This window comes from Herpailurus yagouaroundi, unplaced genomic scaffold, assembly GCF_014898765.1.
Source record: "Herpailurus yagouaroundi ecotype Mexico unplaced genomic scaffold, PumYag 28, whole genome shotgun sequence".
NCBI lineage: Eukaryota > Metazoa > Chordata > Mammalia > Carnivora > Felidae > Herpailurus > Herpailurus yagouaroundi.
In genome coordinates, this window is record NW_024412376.1 from 1,038,486 (window position 1) to 1,064,575 (window position 26,090).

The following is a 26,090-nucleotide window of genomic DNA, read 5'->3' on the forward strand; positions in this document are numbered from 1 at the left end:
GTTAGGATTCATTTTCAACTGGACACAGCAGCTACCCAGGGGCAAATGACAATCCAGCAAAATGCACCCACGGGCCATTCATTTAATAAGCAGTGGGAACCAAACCTAAACCGGAAATTCTCCCCTGTTCAGATCCCTAGAATGGTTCCTAAATAGCTAGGTCTCAAGGACTACCTCTGCCCCAAGGCTCTTTCTAACTTGTAGGCTGGAGAGGTTACGAATAAGAAAGGTTCAGTTTTGAAGGAAGCAATCAGACCTCTGAATTTATCAGGTAGGCTATGGAGAGGACTACTGAATGCTCAGTTTATCACATTTCTCCCCAACATGTGCAATCTGGAGTTCCCCAAAGCAGGCTGTTCTTCTGCCCACATTCTGAATGTTCCCCCACGATGATAAACGCCCTCCAACGTTTGTACTCTGCTTCTGCCCAGCTTTCCTGTACTCAGCTCCTCCCTTCATGCACCACCCCAACCTGTTCTTGCTGCAATTCACAAGTTTCCTTTACCTTCTTTCCTATTCTACAGATTTCTTTCATTTTTTAACTCCGTCTCTGTTTTCAGTCTCCGTCTTTCTAGCCTTTTGCCTCCTCCATCCTGTCCCACAAAGCCACACCTGAATTGACAAAGTCCTGAACTCTGATAAATTACTTAGTATCAACAAAAGAAAAAAAAAAAAAAAAGTAAGCTCCAGAGACTCTTGAGCAAAACCCGAGAGGTGATTGGACTTGGCCTGCCAGGACTCAGTGTAACTGAGAAGTGTCTGCCCGCCTCCGCAGGCTCCACCTTGAAGGAAACCTTGAGCTCTGGAGTGGAGAAAGGGCCTGGCCGGCTGGTATTAATAAGTTCTACCGGTCCTGAGATGGCGCGACAGGCCTTCACAGACCGCAGGTGGAGGGCGGTGGCCTTGCTGCCCCGGACCCCCGGCAGCTCGGGGCAGTGTGCGGTCAGGAGAGAGGGGCCCGGGATGCAGCAGGCCACACGGCCTCGCCGACGTCTGGCCCTGGAGCGTCTCCAGGTGCTAGGGTGGGGCCGTGAGCGCCCAGTCAGTCACTCCGGCATGTGGGTCGCGGGTGGGGCGGCGCGGGCGGGCCGGGGCTGAGGGACACTGTTTGCCAACATCTCGGCCAGAGTGTTTGTCCAGCCAGCCTGTGCCGCTCTCAAGCACCGCTGCCTTGCCCTCCCTTCCCCGACAGCTTCTGGCGGCCCAACTGGACGTGGCGTTGCTCGGGTCAATCTGCTAGAGGAGCGCAGAGCCCTGCACGGGTAAGTGCCTGGGGTGGGGAAGGGAGGCCAGGAAGGGGAGGCCGAGAAGACTGTACGTGTTGTGGGGCCGGGGGACTCCAGGAGGAGCGTGGAAGGCGCAGGGATGAGGCGGGCTGGGGGAGGCCCGGGGCGACGCCTGGGCCCGGGCCTGCACTCGCCCCTCCCCGGGCCCTCCTCCGCCACTGCCGGGCGGGCGGCGGGTGTCCGGTGTCGGGTGTCCGGTGACTGGAGCTGCGGGCGGGTGAGAGGCCGGGGCTTGTGGCCGTGGTACGGGGAGCCCCGAGGGAGAAGGCTTCAGCGCACTCGGGAGGTCTGGGGGCAGTTCCGGGGCTCAGGGCGGGCCTCCGGGTCCCTGAGGGGTGTGTGCACGCGCGTCACTGAGCCGGGGCGGGCCCGAGGTGGACGCGTGGGAGGGTCGGGATAGCTTGGAGCTTCTGGACTGTAGCAGAGCGGCCCCGGCGCCACGCGTGTCTCCCGTCTGTCCCGTCCTCGGCGGCTCCTGCGTGCCTGCGCCCACCCGCCCGTCGGACCGCGACGGGCGCCCCCGCCTGTGGCCCCGCAGCGACTGCACCCGCGGACGAGCGCTCGCGCACACGTGGGGTAGGGCCGTGCGGACCTCCCTCGCCCCAGACCTTATGGGAGAGTCCCGGGAACCGGTTTCCCAGCGCGCCGGCACCCAGGTCTGCCCTCCCTGTAGGGTTCGGGCGCCGCGGGCGGGGCCGGCTTCAGGGCCCAGCGTCGCCGCCCGCTGCTGGAGGCAGACCCCGACCGTGGCCCCAGCCAACCCGGAGATGACCTTCTTCAGCCAAGTGGACACTCCTGCCCACTCCTGTTCTCGGGGTTCGCGCGGGCGCCTGGAGGGGTGGGCGTGGAGTCACTGGGAGAAGTCACTGTTTGTAGGTTTTCTCAGGTTGTCTCAGAGCTTCCCAAGGGTCGCAGGGAAGAAGGAAGCATGGCACCCCTCTCTAAGCTTAGTGTTCCTCACCTCCTGAAAGGTTTTTGTTTTTAATTTTTGTTAATATTTAGTTTTGAGAGAGAAAGAGAAAGAGTGTGAGCGGGGGAGGGGCAGAGTGAGAGGGAGACCCAGAATCTGAAACAGGCTCCAGGCTCTGAGCTGTCAGCACAGATCTGGATGTGGGGCTTGAACTCACAAACCGTGAGATCATGATCTGAGCCCAACGTAGCCGCTTAACCGACTCAGCCACCCAGGCGCCCCTTGTTTTTGTTTTTAAAGTAAGCTCTACCCACCCACCCCTCACCGAAGTGGGGCCTCACGAGGTGGGGCTGGAACTCAGGACGGGGAGATCAAAGGTCTCTACTAAGCCAGCCAGAGTCCCCTATAAAGGACTTTTGATCGCCTGCTTAATAGAGACGACTTGGAGCTCTTAAAAAGTGAATAAATAAGTGGAAAGCATTTGTGGACATAGATTTGACACATGAATGGAATTTTCTAGATAAATCTGTATGTACAGTGATTTCAAATTCTGAAGCAAGGTATATATGTACAAAACTTAGCAAATTGCTGTCACCTCTGGTAATTCATTTTATCCTCAAAAATTGCCCTTTTGTAGATAAACTTTATAAGGTAAAGTTGAATAAGATAACTGAAAGTCTGAAAACAGCTGGCTGTTTTAGAAGAATTAGAATTCAAACTATATTCTTAGCATTAAAGTTTTACGGTTCATATTACATTATTGTTATGATTTAGGCTTTATCTCTGGTCTCAGAGTCATTAAAAACACAATTTTTATTTTGTTGAACAGGGCTGTGGAAGATGTGAGCATCAGGCCAAATCTGTGGTATCTTGGAAAATCCTATCACCCTTTACAAATTTATTTTTGAAATAAATAGCAGATGTGGTGTTGTCATTTCTCTTTTTAAAGAAAAGTGCTATACAAGAGAAAAAGTTAGCTTAGCTTTTCTTTTTATTGGAGCTTGAATAGCTGGAAGTTTGCTGCACCCAGTTTGTTAGATGGGGAAAGTCATTTGAAGTTTGAATCAATGTCAGGGGTTGTCCTGTCAGGGAGTGAAAGTGGGAAAAACCCTGGTTAGTTAGTTTCCTCGTTTCTATTTCCTCTACCCTGTCTCTACTTGTATCTGTAACGTCACCTAGACTATATGACATAGTCCTCAAATTACAAAGATGTATAGTACAGGCCCTCATTTCATGGATGAGAAAACTGAGTAGCTGACATCTGCAAGTCACACAGCTCTTGAAAAGCCCACACTGGGGTCCTTGCTAGATGTTCTGTAAGCACTCTGTGCAATGTGAATTTTCCATCTGAAAGCACAGGGGAGGAAGGAGTTAATCCACACTGGTGGGAATCAACAGCCTTAGAATGGCATGCATATTATTTCAGCTGCCTGACCTCAAGATAGCTGTTAGCTGGGTCCCGAAGTATTCTCTGAGGACACAGGGAAGCCAGTGTCTTTCTGTCAAGATCCAGTAGTTAACTTTAATGCTAAAAATCCACATTTGCCGGAAAAGGCAAAACAAACCAAAACTAAAACTGAAAGAGCTTGAGTATCTAATCACAGAGGTACAGTGGAACTTTTCATACCTGTGAGAGGCTGTACCATTTGTGCTACTCCTAGTGATTGTGAGAGGGGAAACCGAGAACACTAACACCTGGTGAATAAAGTAGGCAAACAACATCCACACTTGGGCCACCATGACAGTTCCCTGCTGCCCTTCTTTGGGGGTTGAGGGGGGGTGGGGGAGGTCTTTTCAATACCTGGCCTCCCCACAGCTTAGCTACAATTACCTGGATGAGGCTTTTGCCCCTCAGAAGCAATGTGTCATGCACCTTCAAGTCAGCATTTATGTTGCTGCAAGAATTTGCTGGTCTTCATTCTGAAATTTCACATGTGGTACCATATCCTGATGATGTGCTGATTCTGGGCTTACAAAAAAACTCTACTGTGCTAGTGGAGCACAGTAGAGCTGACTTTGAGCCAGACTGCCCAGCTCTGCCACTTTCCATCTTCTTCATCTGTGAAATAGGGATAGGGAGGAACTGAACTCCAAGGGTAATTGTGAAAATTATGTAAGTTAATGTATGTAAGGTGCTTAAGGGGGTGGCTGGCATAGTGTGGGTAAGCTCTTATTATCAGGGGTACTCTGGGATGGGGAAAGAGGAACAATGTGAATTTGGCACTTTCAGGGTTTTGGTTTTTTGGCTTTACCCACATCATTACTGTTGCTAAGATTCACCCCATTCCAAATAGGAAACAGAACTGAAACCTCAGGCTTCACTGGGTTCCTCCTTTTCTACATGTTTTATTGCTGTGAAAGTCAGTCACTGGAATTGTGGAATGTGCCAACATAAGGATATTTACTGGAACATCAAGGAGTCATTCACTTTGGTTTTTTACCACTTCATCTCAGAGCACTGCAGTCAAGTGTGCTGAGAAACCAAATTTCTTCCTGTGGTTCCTAGGAAGACAGAGCTCAGCCTCTGGCAACCTCTCTTTTAGTGTGGATTTAGTTGGCTCGGCCCCTCAAGAAGCTGTTGGGACCCAAAAGTCAGAAAAGCATCACAGGACATCAGTTCTGTGGCTCTTCTGGCCTTTGAGGGTCATCTCAAAGCAAAATACAAAGGTAGGAAGGGAGCCTGGGAGGGACATGTCTGCCTGATTTAGAGTCAAACATTGCTTTTAATTCTTTTAAAAAATTTTCTCTTCATACTGTGTTCCATTTGAGTTCCAGTAGTTGAATGCTGCAGGAAGTTATAGGATGCAGTTAGCAAGAATAGTTAGAGGCTCAAAAAAGGTTCCTGCTGCACAATTAATAGGGATGAATTTAACTATGTGCTGTGTATGCAGACATTCAGGGGTACCCCAACTGTTGAGCACTCTTGTGTCAAAAGACTGGTGTAAATGAAAGAGCAGCTTTGCAAGGAAGAGGAAGACGAGGGGAAGTCGAAGCCAGGGAGCATTACAGTGTGGCTTTGTGAGTGTCAAGATGAAGGAACTAGGTAAGAGGAGCCATGGTATAAGTAAGTAAGGGATGGTTTAAGAGTGTTTGAACTTAGTTTGGAGAATCAAGGTATTTGAGAGGCATGGCTAGATGGTGAGATTATTGAGGCATTGTGAGCACCAAATTACTAGACAACTTTTTAAACATAGGTGATCCTGAAAAGTCTCAGTAAGTAAGCTTTTTTGTGTATGCTACTATATTGAAGATGAAGTAAAAAAAAATCATCTAGGGTGCCTGGTTGTGTCAGTCTGTAGAGTGTGCAACTAACTTTTGATCTCGGGGTCATGAGTTCGAGCCTCACATTGGGTGTGGAGCTTACTTAAAATTTAAAAAAATAATAAAAAATCAACCAAACAGGAACGCATAAATTAGATGAAACCTCAGTGAAATTGCGCCCCCTCCCCCAATAGAAAGCCCCTTGTGAGTGCACCAGTCCCTGGCTTCTTGTTAAAGGAGCCCTCTAATAAAGTCTTTTGTAAACAGGGATCCTTTGTAAGGAACCTAGTTATGTCTCTGTTCTCCCAGTTTTTCTGGTCTGTAAATTTAAATTTTATTAAATTAGATATATAGAACAGGTACACCTAAATAAAACCTGGTGACCTTCCAGAATGTACATGAATGTTTTCTCCTGTACATACAGAGTTTTTTATGGTTCCAGGAGGTTGTCTGGAAATTGCCTTGTCCTGTGAAGATGAAAGCATGTAATTTTGTTTATTTAGTGCTACTTTTAAGGGGAAATGGGAAAACTGCATTGTGGTCTAATTTATATTTCTTCTTTTTCCTTCCTTCAGCGTGGCCCTGTTTTGGTTTGGTTTGGGGTGGGTAATTCTGTGAAATCTCAAAAACAGTATTTTCTTTTGAAATAAGTTGTTTGGAGAGAACCTTTTAATTTCTTCCTGTGCCTTTTTTTCTTTTATTCTTTTCTCAGCCATACAGTTGGTGGTTAGGCTCTGAGGTAATAATATGTTTGCTTCGTTGGGAGAAGGCCAAATCTCTGTTAATTTTTTTGTTTCCCTGAGATTGGCCTGTAAAAAGTTAGGGTTTGTTTTGTTTTTTAGATAAAGTATCTTTGGAAATTACGGGATAGAGGTTACACAAACTCTCGACAAAGCGTGCCTCAGCTTTTCTTCTCCTTGCGTCTGAAATGAAAGGCGATACTGTATTTCCTCCAAGCTTAATTCATAAGCCTGCCCCTGCCTGGCATCTACAATTTTAATACTGCCTGCTTTTTGCTTGTTGCTCTTTACAGGTTCACAAACAGAATTTTGGACAGGATATTTGGTGCCAGGAACCAAGAGCCAGTCTGCTGAATTATTGTCCCGGTCGTTAGGATTGCTGCAAGTCTCTTTGAAGGTCTGTGGGTGCACCCAGTTAACCAGCCCAGGGGAGGCACACCTGGAAGCCATTTCCAAGAACTTTTGCCACAGGTGTAAAAGACTCCAGACCTGCAAAGATGCTGAAACAGATACTATCAGAGATGTACATAGATCCTGATCTGCTGGCAGAGCTCAGCGAAGAGCAGAAACAGATCCTGTTCTTCAAGATGAGGGAGGAACAGATCCGCCGATGGAAAGAAAGAGAAGCAGCAATGGAAAAAAAGGAGTCCTTGCCAGTGAAATCCAGACCAAAGAAAGGTAAACTTAGCTATGTCTCTTCTGTGAATGTGTTACTATAGTGGCCCTCGGCTTGTTTTAACATTTCACACTAGTTAGAAGCAAGCCAGGTGCAAGTTCCAATTTGGTAGGTGGACCCTAAATGTTATTGAAAATATTATGGAGATAGTGCAGTTTATCAGTTTGAAGTGTATACTTACATGCACATACCTCCACACAGATAGCAATTACCATGAACTTGTGTAGCTATAGGCAGATCTCTTACTTGAAACCAGACTGACCATAAGCTGAAGGAAAAAGTCACCTGTGCAGTTTTGGTTTGGGGGTATTAAGGAAGACTTCTCTCCCACTTAGTCACTAGTGCCTAGTATTCTACTGCCACACAAAGAGTCATTGTATCAGCATTTTTATAGCAATTATGTTTATACTTCTTATACTTTAAGAGATTTTTCTTTGAGTTATCTTTAAAAAACAAAACGTAAATACTGCTGTAGGGAAAAAGTCATACGACACATTTTTTTAAGTAATCTCTATGCGCAACATGGGGCTCAAACTCATGACCCTGACATCAGGAGTCACATGCTGTGCCAACTGAGCCAGCGAGGTGCCCCCATACTGCATATTTTTTAATGAGAGTTAATTTTTCAGATGTACTTCTTCCTGACCCAAGGAGTCCCTGGTAGCTTGAGAGAGCCTTTTGAGACCATGGGGCAGGAATTCTTTGCACCTTAAGACTTAAAGCACATACACACACAGACATAGAAAAGCACACATTAACCACTTCTGTTCTTCCTCCTCCCCCGACACAAATTCTGTCATGGATGAATACCTAAGCTGTTTTAAAAAACAGTTTTCAAGGTCGCTTACAGAGGCATTCAAGGCCAATTTCTCCTCGTTTTTCATTAAGCCAGGAAAAATAAAATTTGATAAATTTTCAGGGTTTCAAAGATTGAGAAAATGAATCACACTTGGGAGTTGGTATATACAGACTCAAAATGAAGTCAGTTTAGTGACCTTACCTTACACTGCCTTTAATGAAAACCTTTACAATTAAGCCTTTATTTTTTAAAAAAAAATTTTTAATGTTTTTATTTTTTGAGAGAGAAAGAGACAGACAGACAGGCAGAACATGAGTGGAGGAGCAGCAGAGAGAGAGGGAGACACAGAATCCGAAGCAGGCTCCAGGCTCAGCTGTCTGCACAGGGCCTGACACAGGGCTGGAACTCACGAACCATGAGATCATGATCTAAGCCGAAGTCAGGCGCTTAACCAACTGAGCCATTCAGGTGCCCCGCAATTAAGCCTTTCTTTTTTTTTATTTTTTTTTTTTAATTTTTTTTTTCCAACGTTTATTTATTTTTGGGACAGAGAGAGACAGAGCATGAACGGGGGAGGGGCAGAGAGAGAGGGAGACACAGAATCGGAAACAGGTTCCAGGCTCTGAGCCATCAGCCCAGAGCCTGACGCGGGGCTCGAACTCACGGACCGCGAGATCGTGACCTGGCTGAAGTCGGACGCTTAACCGACTGCGCCACCCAGGCGCCCCTACCTTTCTAATGACATCAAAGTAAATACGAGTATTTCATTTATTATCGTTGGTATCAATAACAGCTGTTTATTAAATATCTATTTTGGGGGCACCTGGGTGGCTCAGTCGGTTAAGTGGCCGACTTCAGCTCAGGTCATGATCTCGCGCTCCATGAGTTCCAGCCCCACGTCGGGCTCTGTGCTGACAGCTCGGAGCCTGGAGCCTGCTTCAGATTCTGTGTCTCCCTCTCTCTGACCCTCCCCCGTTCATACTCTGTCCTCTGTCTGTCTCAAAAATAAATAAACGTTAAAAAAAAAAATTTAAAAAAAAATCTATTTTGTCAGACACTATGCAGAGCACTTTTCCTTGCATTATGCCTCATTTTCACTAAACTTTTGCAAAGTTAATATTAATTGTCTGTTTTATGGATGGAGAAACTTAGAATCAGAGATGTTAAGTAATATATGCAAAGTCATACCACCAGTAGGCATCCAGATTTATTAGATTTCACAGTGCTCTATACTACCCCAAATAGAATTTTTCCTTCAGTAAGTAACATGTCCTAATTGAAACATGACTTTCTTGTCTTTCTTAACTGGCTTATGCATCTCTCTGCATTCTTTAGCCAGAGTTTATCAGAGATAGCTGGACCTCTTTGAGCACCATGTATACTATGAACATAGCATATTGCTGTGGTGGGTGACCTTGGGACTAGTGAGTTCTTGCCCTAATGTCAGTGGCCCAGACTCTTTGTAAAACTTTGGGCCTCTCCTGTTTGCTGAAATGGTCTCCTTGTGATGACTTAAGACAATAATTTCAGTTTCTTTGCTTAAATTCTTCTTTTGCAGAGTTTGAATCTACCTTTTAGAAAATTTATATTATCTTATTAAATGGTCATTTAAAAAGTATATTAATGTACACAATGAATATTCTATCAGTATTTCATGTCAAAAGTTTATTACTCCCTTAAATTTAACACTTGGAAAAATACATTTTGCACTAAATTAGTTTTCTCTTCTAGCTGCAGAAAAAGAAAAGCTTTCCCGACTTCCCCCTAAAAGACAGCACTTCTCTGTCTTTCATCTTGTTCTCTCTTTGAAGATAAAGCCACAGATAGTACAAAGCAGTGTCATTGCTGGTCCTCTGCTGACCTGCCAAGCCCCTGGCCATTGTTAGCTGAAACCTCACTGTGCACTTCAACTCCTAGCAGGCCTGTGCTCCCGGCCTCCCCGTTCCTGCCCCCGCACAGTTTGTACTGCACTGACTTTACTGCTGTTTTTTCTTAGCAGTTCTTAGCCAGGCTGCAGCTTTGGAAAGTGTCCTTTTCTTGGCCCTTTAAATATATCTTATGCCCCTCCCCACCTCTTTCCTTTGCACCATTATAGTTCATCACTTGGCAGCTCTTTTGCTGTCATCTTGTCATTGTTTTCTCTTTACAGTCTACCGTGGTGAGTTTCCAAAGAGTATCACTGAAAGTTTACATATTGTGTATACCAGGAACCTTTTAGAAATCTTATGACTTGGGGTGCCTGGGTGGCTCAGTTGGTTAAGCTTCCAGCTCTTGATTTCAGCTCACGTCATGATCTCATTGTTTCGTGGGTTCAAGCCCTGCATTGTTCAAGCCCTGCACTGTTAGTGCAGAGCCTGCTTGGGATTCTCTCTCTCCCCCTCTCTCTGTTCCTTCCCCACTCATACTGTCTCTCTCAAAATAAATAAACTTAAAAAAAAAGAAGTCTTATGGCTAATGTAGAGAGGGATGAAAAACAGAAATATGGATTTAACGTAGTAATAGATCAGAAAATCATTTCAAACTGTAATGGGAAAATGTGATTCTTAGGAAAAGAATTATGTATCTTCTCTGCCTGTTGGGGGCAAATAACTAGAGGTCTAAGGCTGTGTTGTCCAGTATGATAGCCACTAGGCACATGTGGCTGTTGAGCACATGAAATGAAATTAGTCTGGACTGAAATGTGTAAGAAATGTAAATTACCAGATTTCACAGACTTGATAGGAAGAAAGTAATGTAAAATACCACATTAAAAATTTTATATTCACTATATATTGACATGATAATATCTTGGATAACATGGATAAAATAAAATACATTAAGATTAATTTCATCTGTTTCTTTTGATCTTGTAATGGGGCTACTAGTAAATGTATGGCTACAGATGTAGCTCACATTTGGACAGCACTGCCCTAGACCATAAAAGTAGCACCACTGAGCTGATGGAGTATCAGACCCTGAGCTGGGTGCTTAAATATATTATCTTATTAAATGATCACAGCCAAGCCTGAAGCTTAATTACTGTTCACATTTTACAGGTGAGGAAAGTGAGACTGGGTTATTAACTAGCTTGCCCAGGACAACAGTGAGTTAAATGATACACCTGGGCTTGACCTGAGTCTGACTCTCCCAAAGTGGGTGCTCCTAACAAATATGCCACATGTCGAGCTTACCTGGAGCTTAAGAAGTTACTTTTGTCTGTAGGTGCCTTGCACCCTTTCGAAAACATATGCTTGCATCAGGGCCCTGCCTTTGTTGTGTGTGATTTCTTTCTGGTAACACAGACACAAGAGGCCTTCACTCAGTAGAGGGTTGCCCAGCAGTTATCTCATTGGGTCTCCAAGCAGACAGAAGCCTAAGAGGTAGGCTGGGATCTGGTTGCTGTGTGTGGTACAGGAGGGGCTATCTGTGCCCTTGAAACAGACATGGATTCATGAGACTTTATTTGCTGCATTCTCATTGCTACCAGGGGAACAAATTCCCACATGCAAAGCCTTCCCTTTTCCAGGAATGACTGTAAACCATCTGTTTGTGCCACCTTCAGGGGCACTTCATCCCCTTCCTTCACTCTGGAACTCATTTGGTGACCTCCACTGATGGATTCAGTTCTGGTCTCAGTTGATTCCTCAGCCTTACCTGACTCTTGAGTTGCCACTCTGAGTCTCTCACTTGATGTCATGGGTCTCTTGCCCTCTCCATAATGGCCTCCTTTTTGCCTCTGCCTGACCCCTGAATAGCTGTACTCCCCCGAGGGTACCCCACTCTGTACTGGTGGTTTTGTAACCTTGAGGTGGGGTTGGGAGGATCACAGACAGACAACATTTTGTGCGTAGTTTCACAATGCTCACTTACTCCCTAAATCTCATTCACAGTCTCAGGGTTCACAGATTCTAGGTTAAGGTCTCTGTATTATCTCCCTGGGGCACTGCCTCTACCTTTCATGGTTAAACATCATCTATATGCCAGGGACACTCAGACCTATACTGCCAAGCCAGGCCTCTCACCTTCTTCTGTCCCCCCTACTTTCCTGGGCATAGTTCAAGCACCATGCAGTTTCTCCAGCTTCTTTTCTGTCCTTTTGTCTCTAAAATAAACATAAAAATTTATTAAAGTTTTAAAGATGAACTTTAGTGTTAGTAATTATAGGATTATTAACCCAGTTTGACAAGTCTAGCATACAATGGGGAAAGCAATGGTCGTGAGCGATTTCAGGAAGTCCCTATAGGACTCTGCATGCACATGGGGCTAGATCTTGCTTTCTCCTGCCTTGTCCTGCTCTTCAGGGCCAGGAGGGAATGTGAAGGTGACCCCACACCCCAGCTTGACCATCAGAGCCCTGTCTACATTCATTGTCCTAGCATCCCTTTTGGTGGTTTTCTCTTTTGCTCTCAGAAGTGTTTCAGGTTGGGGGTGCCTGGGTGGCTCAGTTGGTTGAGTGTCTGACTCTTGATTTTGACTCAGGTCATGGTCCTAGGGTCATGGGATCGAGCCCCACATCGAACCCTGTATCAAGCTCTGCACTGAACATGGAGCCTGATTAAGATTCTCTTTCTCTCTTTTTCTCTTTCTCTCTCTCTCTCCCTCCCTCTTCCCGCCCTCTCCCTCTCCCCTCCGTTCTGTCCCCCAACCCTCTCCCCACTCATGTGATCTCTCTCTCTCTCTCTCTAAAAAAAAGAAAAAAAAAAGAAAAAGAAATGTTTCAGGTTTGGAGGGTGCATTATGAGGCCGCCTTAATCACAGATTTTGCAACCTCACCGGCTGGTTTTGAATTCTGGTTCCAATTTCACTAGGTCTGTTACCTTGGGCAAGTTAAATACCCTCCATGACCCTAATTTCCTCATTGTAAAATGGGGTCATTAATAGCTTGGGTGATACTCTAAATATTTAATGGCAGTCATGGCATGGGCATCAATTAGAAGGGGCATGGCCATAGTACTCAAGTGCCCATTGGCCTGGCACTAGTCTTTTAGTACTGGATGTGGGAGTGGGCTGTCCTAGAGGAGAGGCCAGAGTGGTGGGAGATACTGAGAGGTTGGGAGTTTAGGGAAGTATATCAATAGTTTAATAACCTCAGCCCTGATGATACTCCCATTGTGTTCAATATGTAAATTTGTTAGGAGGCCGCTGATGTTGATGCTCTGGCTTCTATTCACTCAGTTTGGTCTTCTTTTTGTAGGGACAGGGTATATAATTCTTCTCTCTCCATCTCTCGCCCTCTCCTGTTACTATGGTTGACTTTCTGAGTTAGATCTAGTTGGGCTAGAAACCAGTTGCTGACCCTCTGAAGCATAGTCTTAGTTCAGGGAGAGCCCTGAGCATTGCATTGACCTGAACCTGAGATGATCCACACTGACACCTCCAGTCTCTCCCTCCTGCACTTCTGCTGGGCCTGCCACGTAGGGAGAAGTCAGACACAATGATGATGTGAGCAGTGTCATGCACTAATGTAGGCCTGGAATAAGCCTGGCCATTTCCTTGCCAAGGGCATGTGTCACTCCATTTTTACGTGGTATTTTACAACATTGCCTAGTTAGAGACTTTATATGGTGAATGAGGTATGGATGAGAGTCTGCACAACAGTTCGTTGTGGTGCAGTCCTAAGCAGGACTAATCCACTGTTCTAGAAGAGTTGGTTTTAGAAGTTCTTGAGAATCCCTAAGATAGCAGGCATGAAGAGCGCTGCAGGGTACAAACATGATTCAAGGACTGGGAATAAACCTTATAATTAAAAGGAAGTGCTATGAAAAGGTCCCTTTCACACTGTCCTCTGACAAAACAGTGCATATAATTTCAAGGTGAAGTAGACAGAAAGTCCAGAATGCATGGATAGCATTAAATTATAACAAGATGTAGGGCCTGCCTCATTAGGATCTCTTAAGTTTATACCTCTGTCTTAAGGAAGTCCACTGGGGACAGAAATGTGGGTCTGTGTGGATCAGTTTTCAGCTCCTAGCAGACAGGCGCTCTTCTCCTCTTCTTGTCAACATTTTTTTCTTTACCTGTTCTCTGCACGCTCCTCTAGCCCTCCTTCCCCTGGCCTGCTCCGTGGCATCCTTACTTTCTCCCTTCCCTAAACCCTGAGTTTCTTCTATTGAAAGAAATCTTTCAACCATCCATGCTCCTAAGCTGCCCTTTCTGTCACAGTGCCTGGAACATAGCAGATGCTCAGGAAGTATTTGTTGAACAGAGAACTGAATCCTCTTTTACTTCCTCAGAGCACATAGTTACTGCCAGCCTCCACCTTTTCCCATCCTTTTTGTCCTGTTTTTGTAGCCTGTCCCCAGCCTGTCTGCCTAAAAATACACTCTGAGGTCAGACACTACCTGAGACTGCCCTCCCTCCAGGGTCTCCATCCCCCTTTCTGTGTCTCCATGGCACAGAGCACTGGCTCCCTTTTCCTCTCTTGGCTGTATAGCCGTGCATTTCTCCCTAGGCTCCTTCTATATTATGTCATTATTTAGGAATCAGAAGTCCTTTTTTTTTTTCTCTTTTAATCAGAATGCTCTTTTTCTTCCCTTTTGCCTCCCAAATGGAGCACATGCTTTTCCAAGGTTCTCACTAGGCTTCATGCCTTTTGCAGATTCTTCTATGCCAGTGGCTTCAGTGGGGTCAGCTATAAAGTAACTTTCAAATTCACACTATCAGTCTCGGTAGCATTTCTGAACTCCAGTGCCATAGTTCAGATATCTACTGATGCTCTCCATGTAGATTGTTAGTAAAGATAAAAATAATTTATTCTACATTTCCAAAATAGCTCATTACCTGACTCTTCAAACAAATTCATTTATTTATTTTTAAACAAATTTATTTTCTTGCTGTCACTGTTTCCGCTTATTACTCCTCTATACTCCCAGATAGTAAGTCTCAAAATGTTGGCGTCATCTTTGAGTCCTTCCTTTTCAGCCACCTGTAACTTACTGACCTTTCTCTCATTCAGGCCCTGAGTACCTGCCTCCTGGTACCTCATTGCTCCTCCATTCTGTCCCCACTAACCCACTGAACCACCCACCTCCACTACCCTGATCTACCCTACGTGTTATTACATTTCCTAAGTCATTTCTCTGACCTTAGCACCACCTGCACAGAGAAAGTCATGGACTCTTTGTTGATCACTTAATCAAGAACATGGAACTAATATTTTTGAGCCTTTATCATGTGACAGGCCTGTGAGGTCTGACTTACTACCTCTGTTTTATCAGGGAGGGAACTCGGGCTCAGAGAGGTAGAATAACATATACACGGTCACATAAAGAGTTGGTAGAAACATTGGGACTTTACTACCACTTTCTGGCTTTATGCACTACAGGGCCTAAGTTTAAATCATTTAGCCAGGTGTCTGGGAGTCATGCCACGTGGCCCACTGGCCCCCTGCATGATCCTCAGCCCATGACCAGGTGATATCTAAAACTCTTTTGAGCTCTCACTGAGACACTGATTCCCGATAGCTCTTCACTGATTTCCTTCTCTGATCTTCCATCGCACTATCTTTGTGGAGGTCACCAAATTTACACCCTACTCTCTAAGTTCCATGTTCATCCACCAAAACTCAATTCACAGAACTTCTCTTTCCTTCCTGCTTCCAAAGCAATTTCTCCATCCTGTGAATCCTCACCAGACTTAAAGTCTCTTGTGGTTACAATGTATGTTCCCCTGGTCCTTCAAACAGATCAGTTCCTCTTTTGAAGCATTTCCATAGCATCCTTTCACAACCCCTTCCCCAAGTTGTATTACTTTTATAATTAAATGTTCAACTTCTGTCTCCAACTAGAATCTAAGTTCCCTGAGGGCAGGGGTTGGTCTGTCTTGTTCATAAGTGTTTACACATATTTACCTAAGTGCCTGGCACATAGTAGATATGCAATAAAATGCATTAAATAAGTAACCTAATGCATTGCTATTTCTCTCAGACTTTAGGTGAATTGCAGGACAAATGGCCACATCTGTGTTTTCCCTGTGTCCCCCGCAGCATTTAGCTCATCTGCATTGTGCTCAGACTTAGAAACTCAATAAGTTTTTATAAAATACACTAAACAGAGTCCTTAATAGTCTTCCTGCATCTTGGTATAAGACTGAGGGTATCAGGGGTGCCTGGGTGGATTATTCGGTTGAGTGTCTAACTTCAGCTCAGGTCACGATCTCACATTCATGAGTTCTCACAGTTCTTAAGTTTGAGCCCCACATGGGGTTCCCTGCTGTCAGCACAGAGCCTGCTTAGGATCCTCTGTCCACTTTTCTCTCTGCCCCTCTCCCACTCACATGCGTGTGCTCTCTCTTTCTCTCTCAAAAATGAATAAACATTTATAAAAAAACAAAAAACTGAGGGTATCAGAGCTAACATTGGTTTTACTAGAATCTTCTCCATTCTCCCCTAAGGTTAGGGAGTCGTGGGGAAGCCCTTGAAGCCCCTCCAGTCTCTGCTCTCAGGCAACATTTAAGAGCTCCTGAGGGTGAGGAGGACTCAGAACAGATATTATTGTCAGTGCCATTCTGTCAAGAGCCCTCTTTTGGCATCTGGCTAAATCTGACAATTCTCTTTTTTCTTGCCTCCAAGCCGCAATCTCTTTACCGTCACCATGCTCTCGCCACTGCCTTGCTTCTAAAATTTCAGGGCTCTCGCCCTCTCCTCTAGCTGCCTTCTCTACTTATAGTTCTAAGCACCTTCATGTGCCCACAGGCAGTTCTTGGATCTGTCCCCCACCCAGCCCTGCAGGGCAACACCTTCTTCCCATAAGAGTTCTGCCTGCAGCCCATGGAGGGTGCTCTCGGGGAATGTGTCCTGCTGTCCTGAGCATAGCTGCTGGAATCCCTGTATCCTTCCTGTCTGCCTCCCCTGGCCCTCTGCCACACTCCTCTCAGGGCATCTGTCTCCTGCTGTCAAAAATATTGGTAATTATTTAGGTGAAGGTTGAGAGATGGACAAAGTAAAAAATGTTATTAGTTGCCCCGAGAGAGCCTAATAAAGCGAATTTCATGAGGTATGACAGCTTTCTAAAGTTACTGAACCATTTGGCATTTCCTCACACAGAGCCAGAGCTGGCCAGGGCCCATCCCCATGAAGGCCCACTTGGGATTGATCTTCCCTTCAGACCTACTTGCCACTTTCACTGTTTCTCCACTTGTGAAAACAGTGCAAAGTCAGCTTCCTCCTAAATGCTACATTTGACTCCTTTTATAGTGAAGATTCTGTCTCCCCTCCCCTCCACCCCAGGATCCTATTTAGAATTTTATTATACTGTAGAATGTCTCCATTGCACTCAGAAGGGTAGAAAGTGCCAAAATAAAAACATATCTCTGTTTGAATAGCCCACTTTTTCAATGTATCCTGGGGAAACAGTAGGAAGTAGATCAACAATTCATTGGACAGCAGATACTTTAACTGGAAACCTTCACATAATGTACAGAGACGAGACGCAATCCCAGTGTGGGTTTCTAACCTATAAGCATGGCCTGGCCTGTGTTCCATCAGGTGCCCTACTACCCATGCTCAACACCACTGGCCAGTTTAGGGTCCTTGGGGCACAGGGATCTTGACCCATAACATGGCTCATAATGGCCCTGGGTAGGTCTGCTCTGGAGCTTTTAGATTTAGGGACTGCACCTCTTGGCCTCTGCCAGGTGTGCTTCACTTTCCCCAGGTTTCAGGGAGCATGACCTGTGTGGCTGCATCTCAGGAGTACGGGAACTAGAATGTAATACAACCCCTGCGACCCATTGTAAACAAGTGTTATTTAAGTAGCTTCACCAAGTATCACACTACCGGTAGTGTTATCTTCTCACACGCTGGTGTGAATCTCTGAGCAGCCACGTAAATAAACAATAGGAGGGTGACCAGAGCACTTGACCTCTCATGAACTCCTGCTGTGTGTTGGGCACTAGGGGGAATACGTGGCATATCTAGCCTGCCTGCTCCCCACAGCAATCCTGTGTCCTAGATGCTTCTACCCCCATTTTGCAGATGAGGAGATTGAGGCTTAGAGAGACTAAATAATTTGTCCAAGGCACACAGCTAGGAAGTGGCAGGGCTAAGAGTTCAATTAAAGCCAGACTAATTCTAAAATGAAAATACCAAACCTTGGAGCAGCTGTGTCATTCTGGGGTTCCAGGAGACTCTCAGACTTGAGAGGTTCTGATATCTGATGTTAGCTCTGTTCCCCTGAAGGTAATGTAAATAATACATGGCTTCTTCCCATATCACCTTCTTTACTTATTAAATGGGCACATTCAAAAACCATATTCCCATATTCTGCTACAGCCGCCACCCACTGCTACCACCTCCATTGCTCCCTGGGAATGCTGCTGGTTCCTGAGCAGATTGGAAGCACTTTGTCTCATCCAATAGCTTTTTTCCTGAAGACGCAATACTTTAATGATGGCAAACATAATAACCCGTGACTAAAGATATTTGTCCAATCTAAATTTTGTTTTACTTGCAGAGAATGGCAAATCTGTTCATTGGAAACTGGGAGCCGATAAGGAAGTCTGGGTCTGGGTGATGGGTGAACACCATCTAGATAAACCCTACGATGTTCTCTGTAATGAAATTATTGCTGAGAGGGCCCAGCTGAAAGCAGAGCAGGAAGCGGAAGAGCTCAGGTATGAGATCTACAAACCACTGAGAGGCTGGCCAGATTATACAGTCATGCAAAGATGCCTCTTCTTCACAGTAGCTGGAGGGAGAGTGGGGTGGGCAGAGTCACAAGAGTAACTTTAGATCTGTCGGGCAAGTTTCTTTAGACTTTTGGTGGTTCCCTTTATTCCCACAATGTGATCAAATCAGCTGTTTCATTTCCTTGCTTGTCACCCCGGGTTTGATCTGGATGTGGTTTCCCCAGGAATCACTGGCTTCACTAGAACCATGCTGGAGCACCAAAGGCTGACACAGCTGAGCATCAGGAATAGAAATAAGAAATGCAGTGACAGTTCAAGCTTCAGGACTTCAAACAAGATTGCTTAGATATAGGTAGCTGAGTAAGCAGGCCTTTTAGGGCCTGTGCTAGGTGGTGGGGATTCAAAAATGAACAAGGAGCTTCCAGTCTAGGAGGAGAAACAGGTACACCACTAACTTCAGCTGATATAGGTTGTGATATGTGCTATAAGTAAGTTATTAACAAAGCATTAACTGGACCTATGATTCCTACCCACAAAAGAGGTGAAATCTGAATTGAACCTTAAAAGATAAGTAGAGTTTTTCAGTGCAGAATGTCAGGAAGGAGACTGCAGGCAGAGGGCATAATCAAGATCCTTAGTCTTGAATATGTAAGGTTCTTTGGGTGATGATGAGTTCTTCTGAGTGTTTGGGGTATATGTGGGCAAATAGCGGGAGACAGGGCCATGTGCTAAAGTGCTTTGAAAGCCAGATTTAGGACTTTGGACCTTATCCTGTGGATGGTGGCAGTTTTTGAATCAGGAAGAGACATGATCAGCTGGAGATCTAGGAAGGTAACTTGAGTGGTAGCAGTGAGGCAGATGATTGATCCCCTCTGCAGGGTGCCCAGGGTGACTTCTGTGAAGCCTGTTATCCCTTGATGAGATAGAAGCAGACATACAGACCTCAGTTCAGTTCCCAAGGGCTGGTGATGCTACCCGCAGCTCCTGTAACTAACGTATAAATGAGCATGCAGAGATAAACTAATTATTTGCTGCTTATCAGAGGAAGGCAGTGTGCTCTAGCAGTTTAGCTTCTGAACAGGAATTGGGCAGACCCGGGTTCAAATCCTGCCTGTGCCACTATGTAGCCTTGGATAAATAAAATAATTATTTTGAGCCATTTTGAGTTAAGCAAGGATAACAACCCCTTTCTTGAGGGCTGTTATGAGGATTAAGTTAATGTCTTTAAAATACTAGCAAAGGGCTCAGCCTATTCACTCGGTAAATGGTATCTATTACTGTTTTTCACATAATTTGAATGTAGGCATCTGCTTTGGAAAAGCTATCCATGTTGGAGAGTGTTTTTGATAATTCCACATTTGTTTCTCTTCAGAAAGACTCAGTCCAAAGACTTTGCCAATAGCTTGAAAACGAGATCACAGTACTATGATCTGCAAGCACCAGATACCCTGGAGTCTCAGAATATCTGTAAGAAAGCAGCAGAAGAGGAGGAGCTGGGGAAAGGCTCTAGACTGGCACCACCCCTTGAAGAAGAGAAAATTCCAGTGAGTCTTTCATATCTGTAAACATGCAGAATTTCATAACCAGGGAAGTGAAAGATATTGGGGCCACTGAGATGAATGTAGTTGAACATCAGGCTCTCAGACTTTTCTGGGAAAAATCCCTCCCAACTGGAAGGCCCTGATGTTCAATTTGACTCTCCTGCTATTTCACAACAAAGGTAAAGCACCCCTTTTTCATGGACTGAAGTTGTGAAGAAGGAACTCTAGGAATAAAATTTTGCATTTTAAGGTATTTTGGGGGTTTATTTTTTCCCTATTATATGTCTTCTATAACGGGGATTGGCAACTTTTTTGTGTGTGAAGGGTCAGATGGTAGATACTTGAGGCTTGTGGACCGTACGGTCTCCGTCACAACTGTATATAATATAATAGATGTGGCTCTGTTCCAGTAAAACCTTACTTACCTAACAGCGCCAGGTCTGGCATACAGGCTGTGGCTGACTGATTCCAGTCCTAGAACGCTGGCACATTTGTGATGTAGATTATTCTCTATCAAGTCTTCCCCTTTTGGTGGAGGACTACACCTCAGTGCCTCACTGGCTTCCCAGGTTCTGCTTGTGACTGTGGGGACTGCTATTTCCTCAACAGAATTTTATAATCAGAATTGTTCTGAATTCTCTTGTGTCTCAGTGGGTTCAAAAAGCTCAGACATCATTTGCTACTTAGGTTATAGTTTGGAAGAACAATAAAATGATATTATGAAGTACCTTCTTCTGCCAGGAATTTAATTAAACTGAGAATTAACAAGGGATCTACAATTGTTTGACTTCTGATCAGGTCCCCAGTTCTAGGACACTAGTTTTGTGTGTTCTTGACCTCTTTGAGCTGTCACTCATGACAGATCCCCTCTGCTGGGTGCCACATGGTGACAAAGCACACTGCTGAGCATCTCATTTAATCCTCAGAATGACATTATGACCTGGGAACTGTTTCTGTATTTGTCCATTTTACAGGTGAGGAAACTGAGGTTAGATATGGCTATTCAATCTGCCCGAGGTCCCATAGTTGATAAGACTGAACCGGGATTCAAACAGAGGTCTGCAGGACCCCTAGGTCATTCCTTAACTCTTGTGCTTGATTGTCTTATTAATATGAGGAAGGTGAAGAAACTTTAAAAACGCCTATAAATATGAGGCTCAAAATATTTAGGGGTATAAAATTCTAAAATTGGGTTTATATCCCAGGGTCATCCCTGGGTCCTCTCCTCACATCTACAGTGAAATATTCAAGCTCTTCCAGGCCTGCTTTGCACTTCACATTTAATACCAATCTACCTGCAAACAGCATATTCCCTTTCTAGCACCCCTAAAATGAAGAACAACAATAGCAACAACAAAAAAAACCTCCTTCAAGAGCATTAAGTAAGCATGCTTACCTTTGTGATTGAATCATAATACTGTCCTAGAAAAAAACATTTTCAAAAGTAGGACAAAAGATTAAAATAGAAGTTAAAGTAAATACCATGGCTGTTATTTTTATACACACACATATGTAATACACACACACACACACACACACACACACACATGCATACACACACACAAACACACAGTGAGAGAAGATCTCAAGATTGACTGATTTACTCATTCTTTTAAAAAGTACCCATTATGTGCTAGGCCTTGAGTTTGCAATGTAGGAGTAAGAACAGAATCACTGCTCTGATTCTGTGTTACACTGTGTTACACTGATCATGTAACACATCCTTTCAAAAGATAATAAGTGATCCCAAGAAAAGGATATGTTTCTGTGCACCCCCATTACACTAGAACTTGAGCAATAGCAGGAAGTGCAGGGTGGCTTTGCAGAGGACATGGAGCTGGAGATGATGACTGAGGATGGCTGGGGCTGGTGGTTCCAGCTAAGGGACAGCATGGATGAAGGCTGCCTAGCTGGGGGAAGGGGGGGGGGGGTGCTTTGGAGAAACCAAAGAAGGCTGTGTGGCTGGAGTGCAGAAGGGACACAGAAGAACATATGACTGAGTGACAGGGTGAGCAAGGCCAGGCAGGACAGGGTCTCTGAGACAACTTTATGTTTTGACCCCTTTTTCAAGAACAATTGAATAGTGTCAAAGATTTTTGAAATTTTATATTTTGAAGGGCTCATTCATGGATCTGAGTAGGTGGGGAAGGGGCAAGCTTTCTAACACAACCCAAGTTTCTAAGATCAGATGCCTGAGATGACGGGGGTTTTATCAGCATAAACACGAACATGTGGAGCAGAAGCTGGTTTTAAAAGAAAAGAAGAGTCTAGTTTAGAGATATCAAGGATTTCACATGCCACTTGAGGCAGTAGCAATAGATAGAAGTTGATTTTATACATAATAATAAAGGATATATAATTTGATTTGGAGTTTGCAAAGCTTTCTCTCATGTAGTCATTTCATTTCACAATACTCCTGTGAGGTAGACAATGCAAGTATTTCTTTTGTACAGATGAAGAGACTAATGCTCAAAGAAATTAAGTGGTTTGCCCCTAAATCACAGAAAGCTCTTGTTTTTGTTTATCTACTTTAATCCTCCTCACAATGTATTTAAAACAGAATTCATCATCTTCCCCAGATCTGCTCCTTCAGACAAAAACTCTGGTGGGAAACCAAGGCTAGAGCTTTGGGAGTCATCCAATATGTTTCCAAAATGCAATTCAGGTTTGCACAGTTAAGATTTCCACATTTCATCCATAATTTATTTTAACTATAATATCTAGAAGGATATTGTCATGTCTGTAAACTTTCATCATCTACACACAGCCTAAAATGTATTATAAAAAGAAAAATTATCAAGCAAATTTTATTGAAGTTAGTGATCATGAAGCTTATCTGAATAATCATGGGCAGGTTTAAAGAGCAGTCAGTCTTCTAGAATTATAAACAGTATTCAAGGAAAACCAATTATAGATTTACTAAAGTAAAATGGCCTTGTTAGATTTGTAATACATTTCCATGGGACATCTCATCATCAGAGAACTCCGGACCTAATCTGAAAGCACCTCTTACTGGTCTTATCTAAACTCTCTGGAGGGCTGTGGAGAGTGGGAGAAAGTTAAATTCAGCCTACATATTGATGTGCATTCAGCACTGTAGAAGCTCTTGTATAGAGTCATATACTTATGGGAAGTAGTTCTTTTGGTTACTAGTGACCCCTTACATTTGTACTGAGGCATTTGATTAGACGGTATTTCTGCATTTGTATCAGCCAGAGTTTTTCAACTCTGCTTTGATTATCTTATGAAAGGGTCAAGGTGAACATGTCATCAGGGACCCAAGTCCTCTGTAGGAATTGGGCTAAATCCCACACTCATTCCTTCATTATCCTCCCTGTTTACCCAGTAATATTTTGAATAAGATGAAATCAGCCTACACAAATGCCACAGCCAGTTTCAATGGAAGAAAATAGTGCATCCTAAGATCATCGCTGGTTGCCTAGGAGAGTCTTTGGCAAAACAGGCAGATTTTCCTTAGTACTAGTAATTAGGGTGTTAGTGGTTGAGGTGAGGAATCTGACATTTAAAATGTGTGCAGCTTGTACAGCTGTCAAAAGACTTAGATTCGCTATTTCACTCCATCCTCACAACAAACGTAGGTATGAAACAGGTTCTTCTCTGAGTGGATGAACCGAGGGCAGTGGTCTGCACAAAGCCTGATTAGAGGTAGGGCTGGGGCCATAAACCAGGTCCTCTAACTCAGGGCTAGAGCTCCAGCTATCCCATCATGCCCCAGGGAAGGTATTCACATCTGTGTCATCGTAATGATCATGCTGTTGGGATTAGAGATTTTGGTGTTTTTCCCCTAAAGCAGGAATGCTTTAGACCCACATGTTGTCAGCTTTAAAATTAAACAGAAAATCTTTTTCTATAAGAAAACATGGAGAAAGAGGAAGAGGAAGGACTGAGGAAGTAGTAGAGAAACAAACACAATTAAATCGAACTGAACTGCCCGGAAACCCTGCGACAGTCTAATTGATGGCAGTGGTGTTTTCCAGAGTTCACTTCTCTACATGCTTGCTTCTCTCTCAGCTGTTTCTCAGATTTTCAGAGTGGCATCTCTGCCCTACACTGTGACAACATTGAGTCTGTGGGGCAGGGTTTACCACTAGGCAAATTTGCTGGCTAGGCAAATCTCCCAATCTTTTGGAGCCTCTGTTTTCTCAACTATAAAAACTGGGGAGGGGCGCCTGGGTGGCGCAGTCGGTTAAGCGTCCGACTTCAGCCAGGTCACGATCTCGCGGTCCGTGAGTTCGAGCCCCGCATCAGGCTCTGGGCTGATGGCTCGGAGCCTGGAGCCTGTTTCCGATTCTGTGTCTCCCTCTCTCTCTGCTCCTCCCCCGTTCATGCTCTGTCTCTCTCTGTCCCAAAAATAAATAAACGTTGAAAAAAAAAAAAAAAAACTGGGGATTAAAAATAACCTGCCTTGTTTATCTCATGTTTTTTTTGTGTGTGAAAATTACATGAAATAATTGGGAATTCTTGAAAATTTTCAAATCCCAGTACAAATCCAAGGGGTTGTTTGAACTAGACATACTGTAAACTTTGCCCCTGCTATAAGAGTGTCCTTTGTGCAGGCTGCATGGGTGAAGACCTTGCATGATTTGGCTGGATTGATTGAATCAGTGTTTTTCTTAACGAATACTTACCAAGAGTCCAATACATGTACTGATGGATATTATGGAGCCACAAAGGAGGCACAGGACAAGGTCTTTATCCTTCAGGAATTAGAGGAAAGATTAGAAGCACTTAGTACTAAGGAAGGACATAATCAAGTTCCAGCTGGGTAGAAGGTCAGGGCTTGACTGGTTTGTAGAAGGCAGGGATGGGGGTAGGCCTGATGTCATGGGGATATGCAGAATGTCTGTGGTGAGAAAATGGAAAGCATCATTTGTGGGGATACAGGGAGGAGGGCAGTCTGCCTGGGATAAAGTACTTTGGCTGGGACTTGGAAGGTGCATTTGAGGTGCTGATAGGCCATATTAAGGAAGAGGAATTAGGCTTTTTTTGTGTTCATTTTCTATTGCTGCCATAGTAAATTACTGTAAACCAAATGGCTTAAAATAATACCTGTTTGTTATATGACAGCTCTTGTGGTCAGAATTCCAACATGGCTTGGTTAGGTCCTTTGCTGAGGGTCTCAAAAGGCAGAAATCAAGGTTTTGGCTGACATGGGTTCTTATCTGGAAGCTTTAGGAAGAATCCCTTACATGTTTATTTAGACTGTTGGCCATAGGAGTTAGCTTGTGGAGATGGAATGTTTGGTGAGATGATTCCTCATAAGTTCTTCCACCTCTAAACATTCATGGTCCTAAACAACACCCGTAGGCATGACCTGAAATAGAATATTTTTTGTATCACTACAGATGTTAAGGATGGTTTCCATACAATTTTAATGGATGAGCCTCACCATGGGGTCTGGACTTTCAGATTCAAGCAGAATTTAGGCAAAGATGTGAGGTTCAAGCCCAGTAGTACAAGGCTGAGGTTAATCCAGTCTCACTTCTGGAATTGAGGTACAAGTTTTATCTTTCTCAGTCAATTGGCAATCCTATTCTGAGCTTTTCTCCACAGCCCTCTGCCTGAGACTCAAAACTCTTATCTTTTGGCCCTCCTGGGAAATAGCTAATCTTCTCACAATGTAGAAGAGATTGTGAAATGTAGAGATATGTAGAGAGTTGTACCCTTCCCTCCATGGGACCAGAACACTAAATAGCCCAATGTATAGGTCTGCATTTCGATCATTTTATACCAATATAACAACGATTTACTTTATTTTTAAAAACTTATTTTATTTACTTTTTTATTTGAAAGAGAGTGCATGTGAGGGGCAGAAGGAGAGAGAGAGAGAGAGAGAGAGAGAGAGAGAATCTTAAACGGCTTCATGCTCGGTGCAGAGCCTAATGTAGGGCTTGATCCTATGACCCTGGGATTATGACCTGAGTCAGATGCTCAACTGACTGAGCCACCCAGGTGCCCCAACAATGATTTATTTTATATATTCATTAGCAGATGGAGTCATCCAAGGAGCTCTCTTGTAGAATCATGAAAGATTTGCCCCAATTCTAAGGGTGAAGAATTTGTTTCACCCTTAGAGTCATGAGAAGCAAGTCTGGGGCGGGGGGGGCGGTTTGACAATAGTTGTTTGACCCCCACTTCAGGGTTTAGAAAATTTGGAGTCCAGTCTCAGAGCAATTTTCTTTTTTTTTTTTTTTTTTTTTTAACTTTTTATTTATTTTTTTGGGACAGAGAGAGACAGAGCACGAACGGGG

General features: G+C 44.2%; 1 protein-coding gene across 4 annotated transcripts in view; it reads left to right on the forward strand.

The window, feature by feature from the left end:
- The first annotated feature begins 1,084 nt into the window (after positions 1 to 1,084).
- Positions 1,085 to 26,090, forward strand: part of SH2D4A (SH2 domain containing 4A) — a 63,011-nt gene continuing 38,005 nt past the window's right edge. The window contains exons 1-4 of one of the 4 annotated variants that reach the window (XM_040443404.1): positions 1,085 to 1,262; positions 6,491 to 6,875; positions 18,103 to 18,262; positions 19,650 to 19,821. In XM_040443404.1, coding sequence (XP_040299338.1) covers positions 6,695 to 6,875; positions 18,103 to 18,262; positions 19,650 to 19,821 — 513 coding nt within the window. In that variant the 5' untranslated portion in view covers positions 1,085 to 1,262; positions 6,491 to 6,694. Of the gene's footprint in view, positions 1,263 to 1,676; positions 1,863 to 1,883; positions 2,072 to 6,490; positions 6,876 to 18,102; positions 18,263 to 19,649; positions 19,822 to 26,090 lie in introns of those variants that run through there. The other 3 variants (XM_040443193.1, XM_040443322.1, XM_040443253.1) reach the window with 3 other exon arrangements.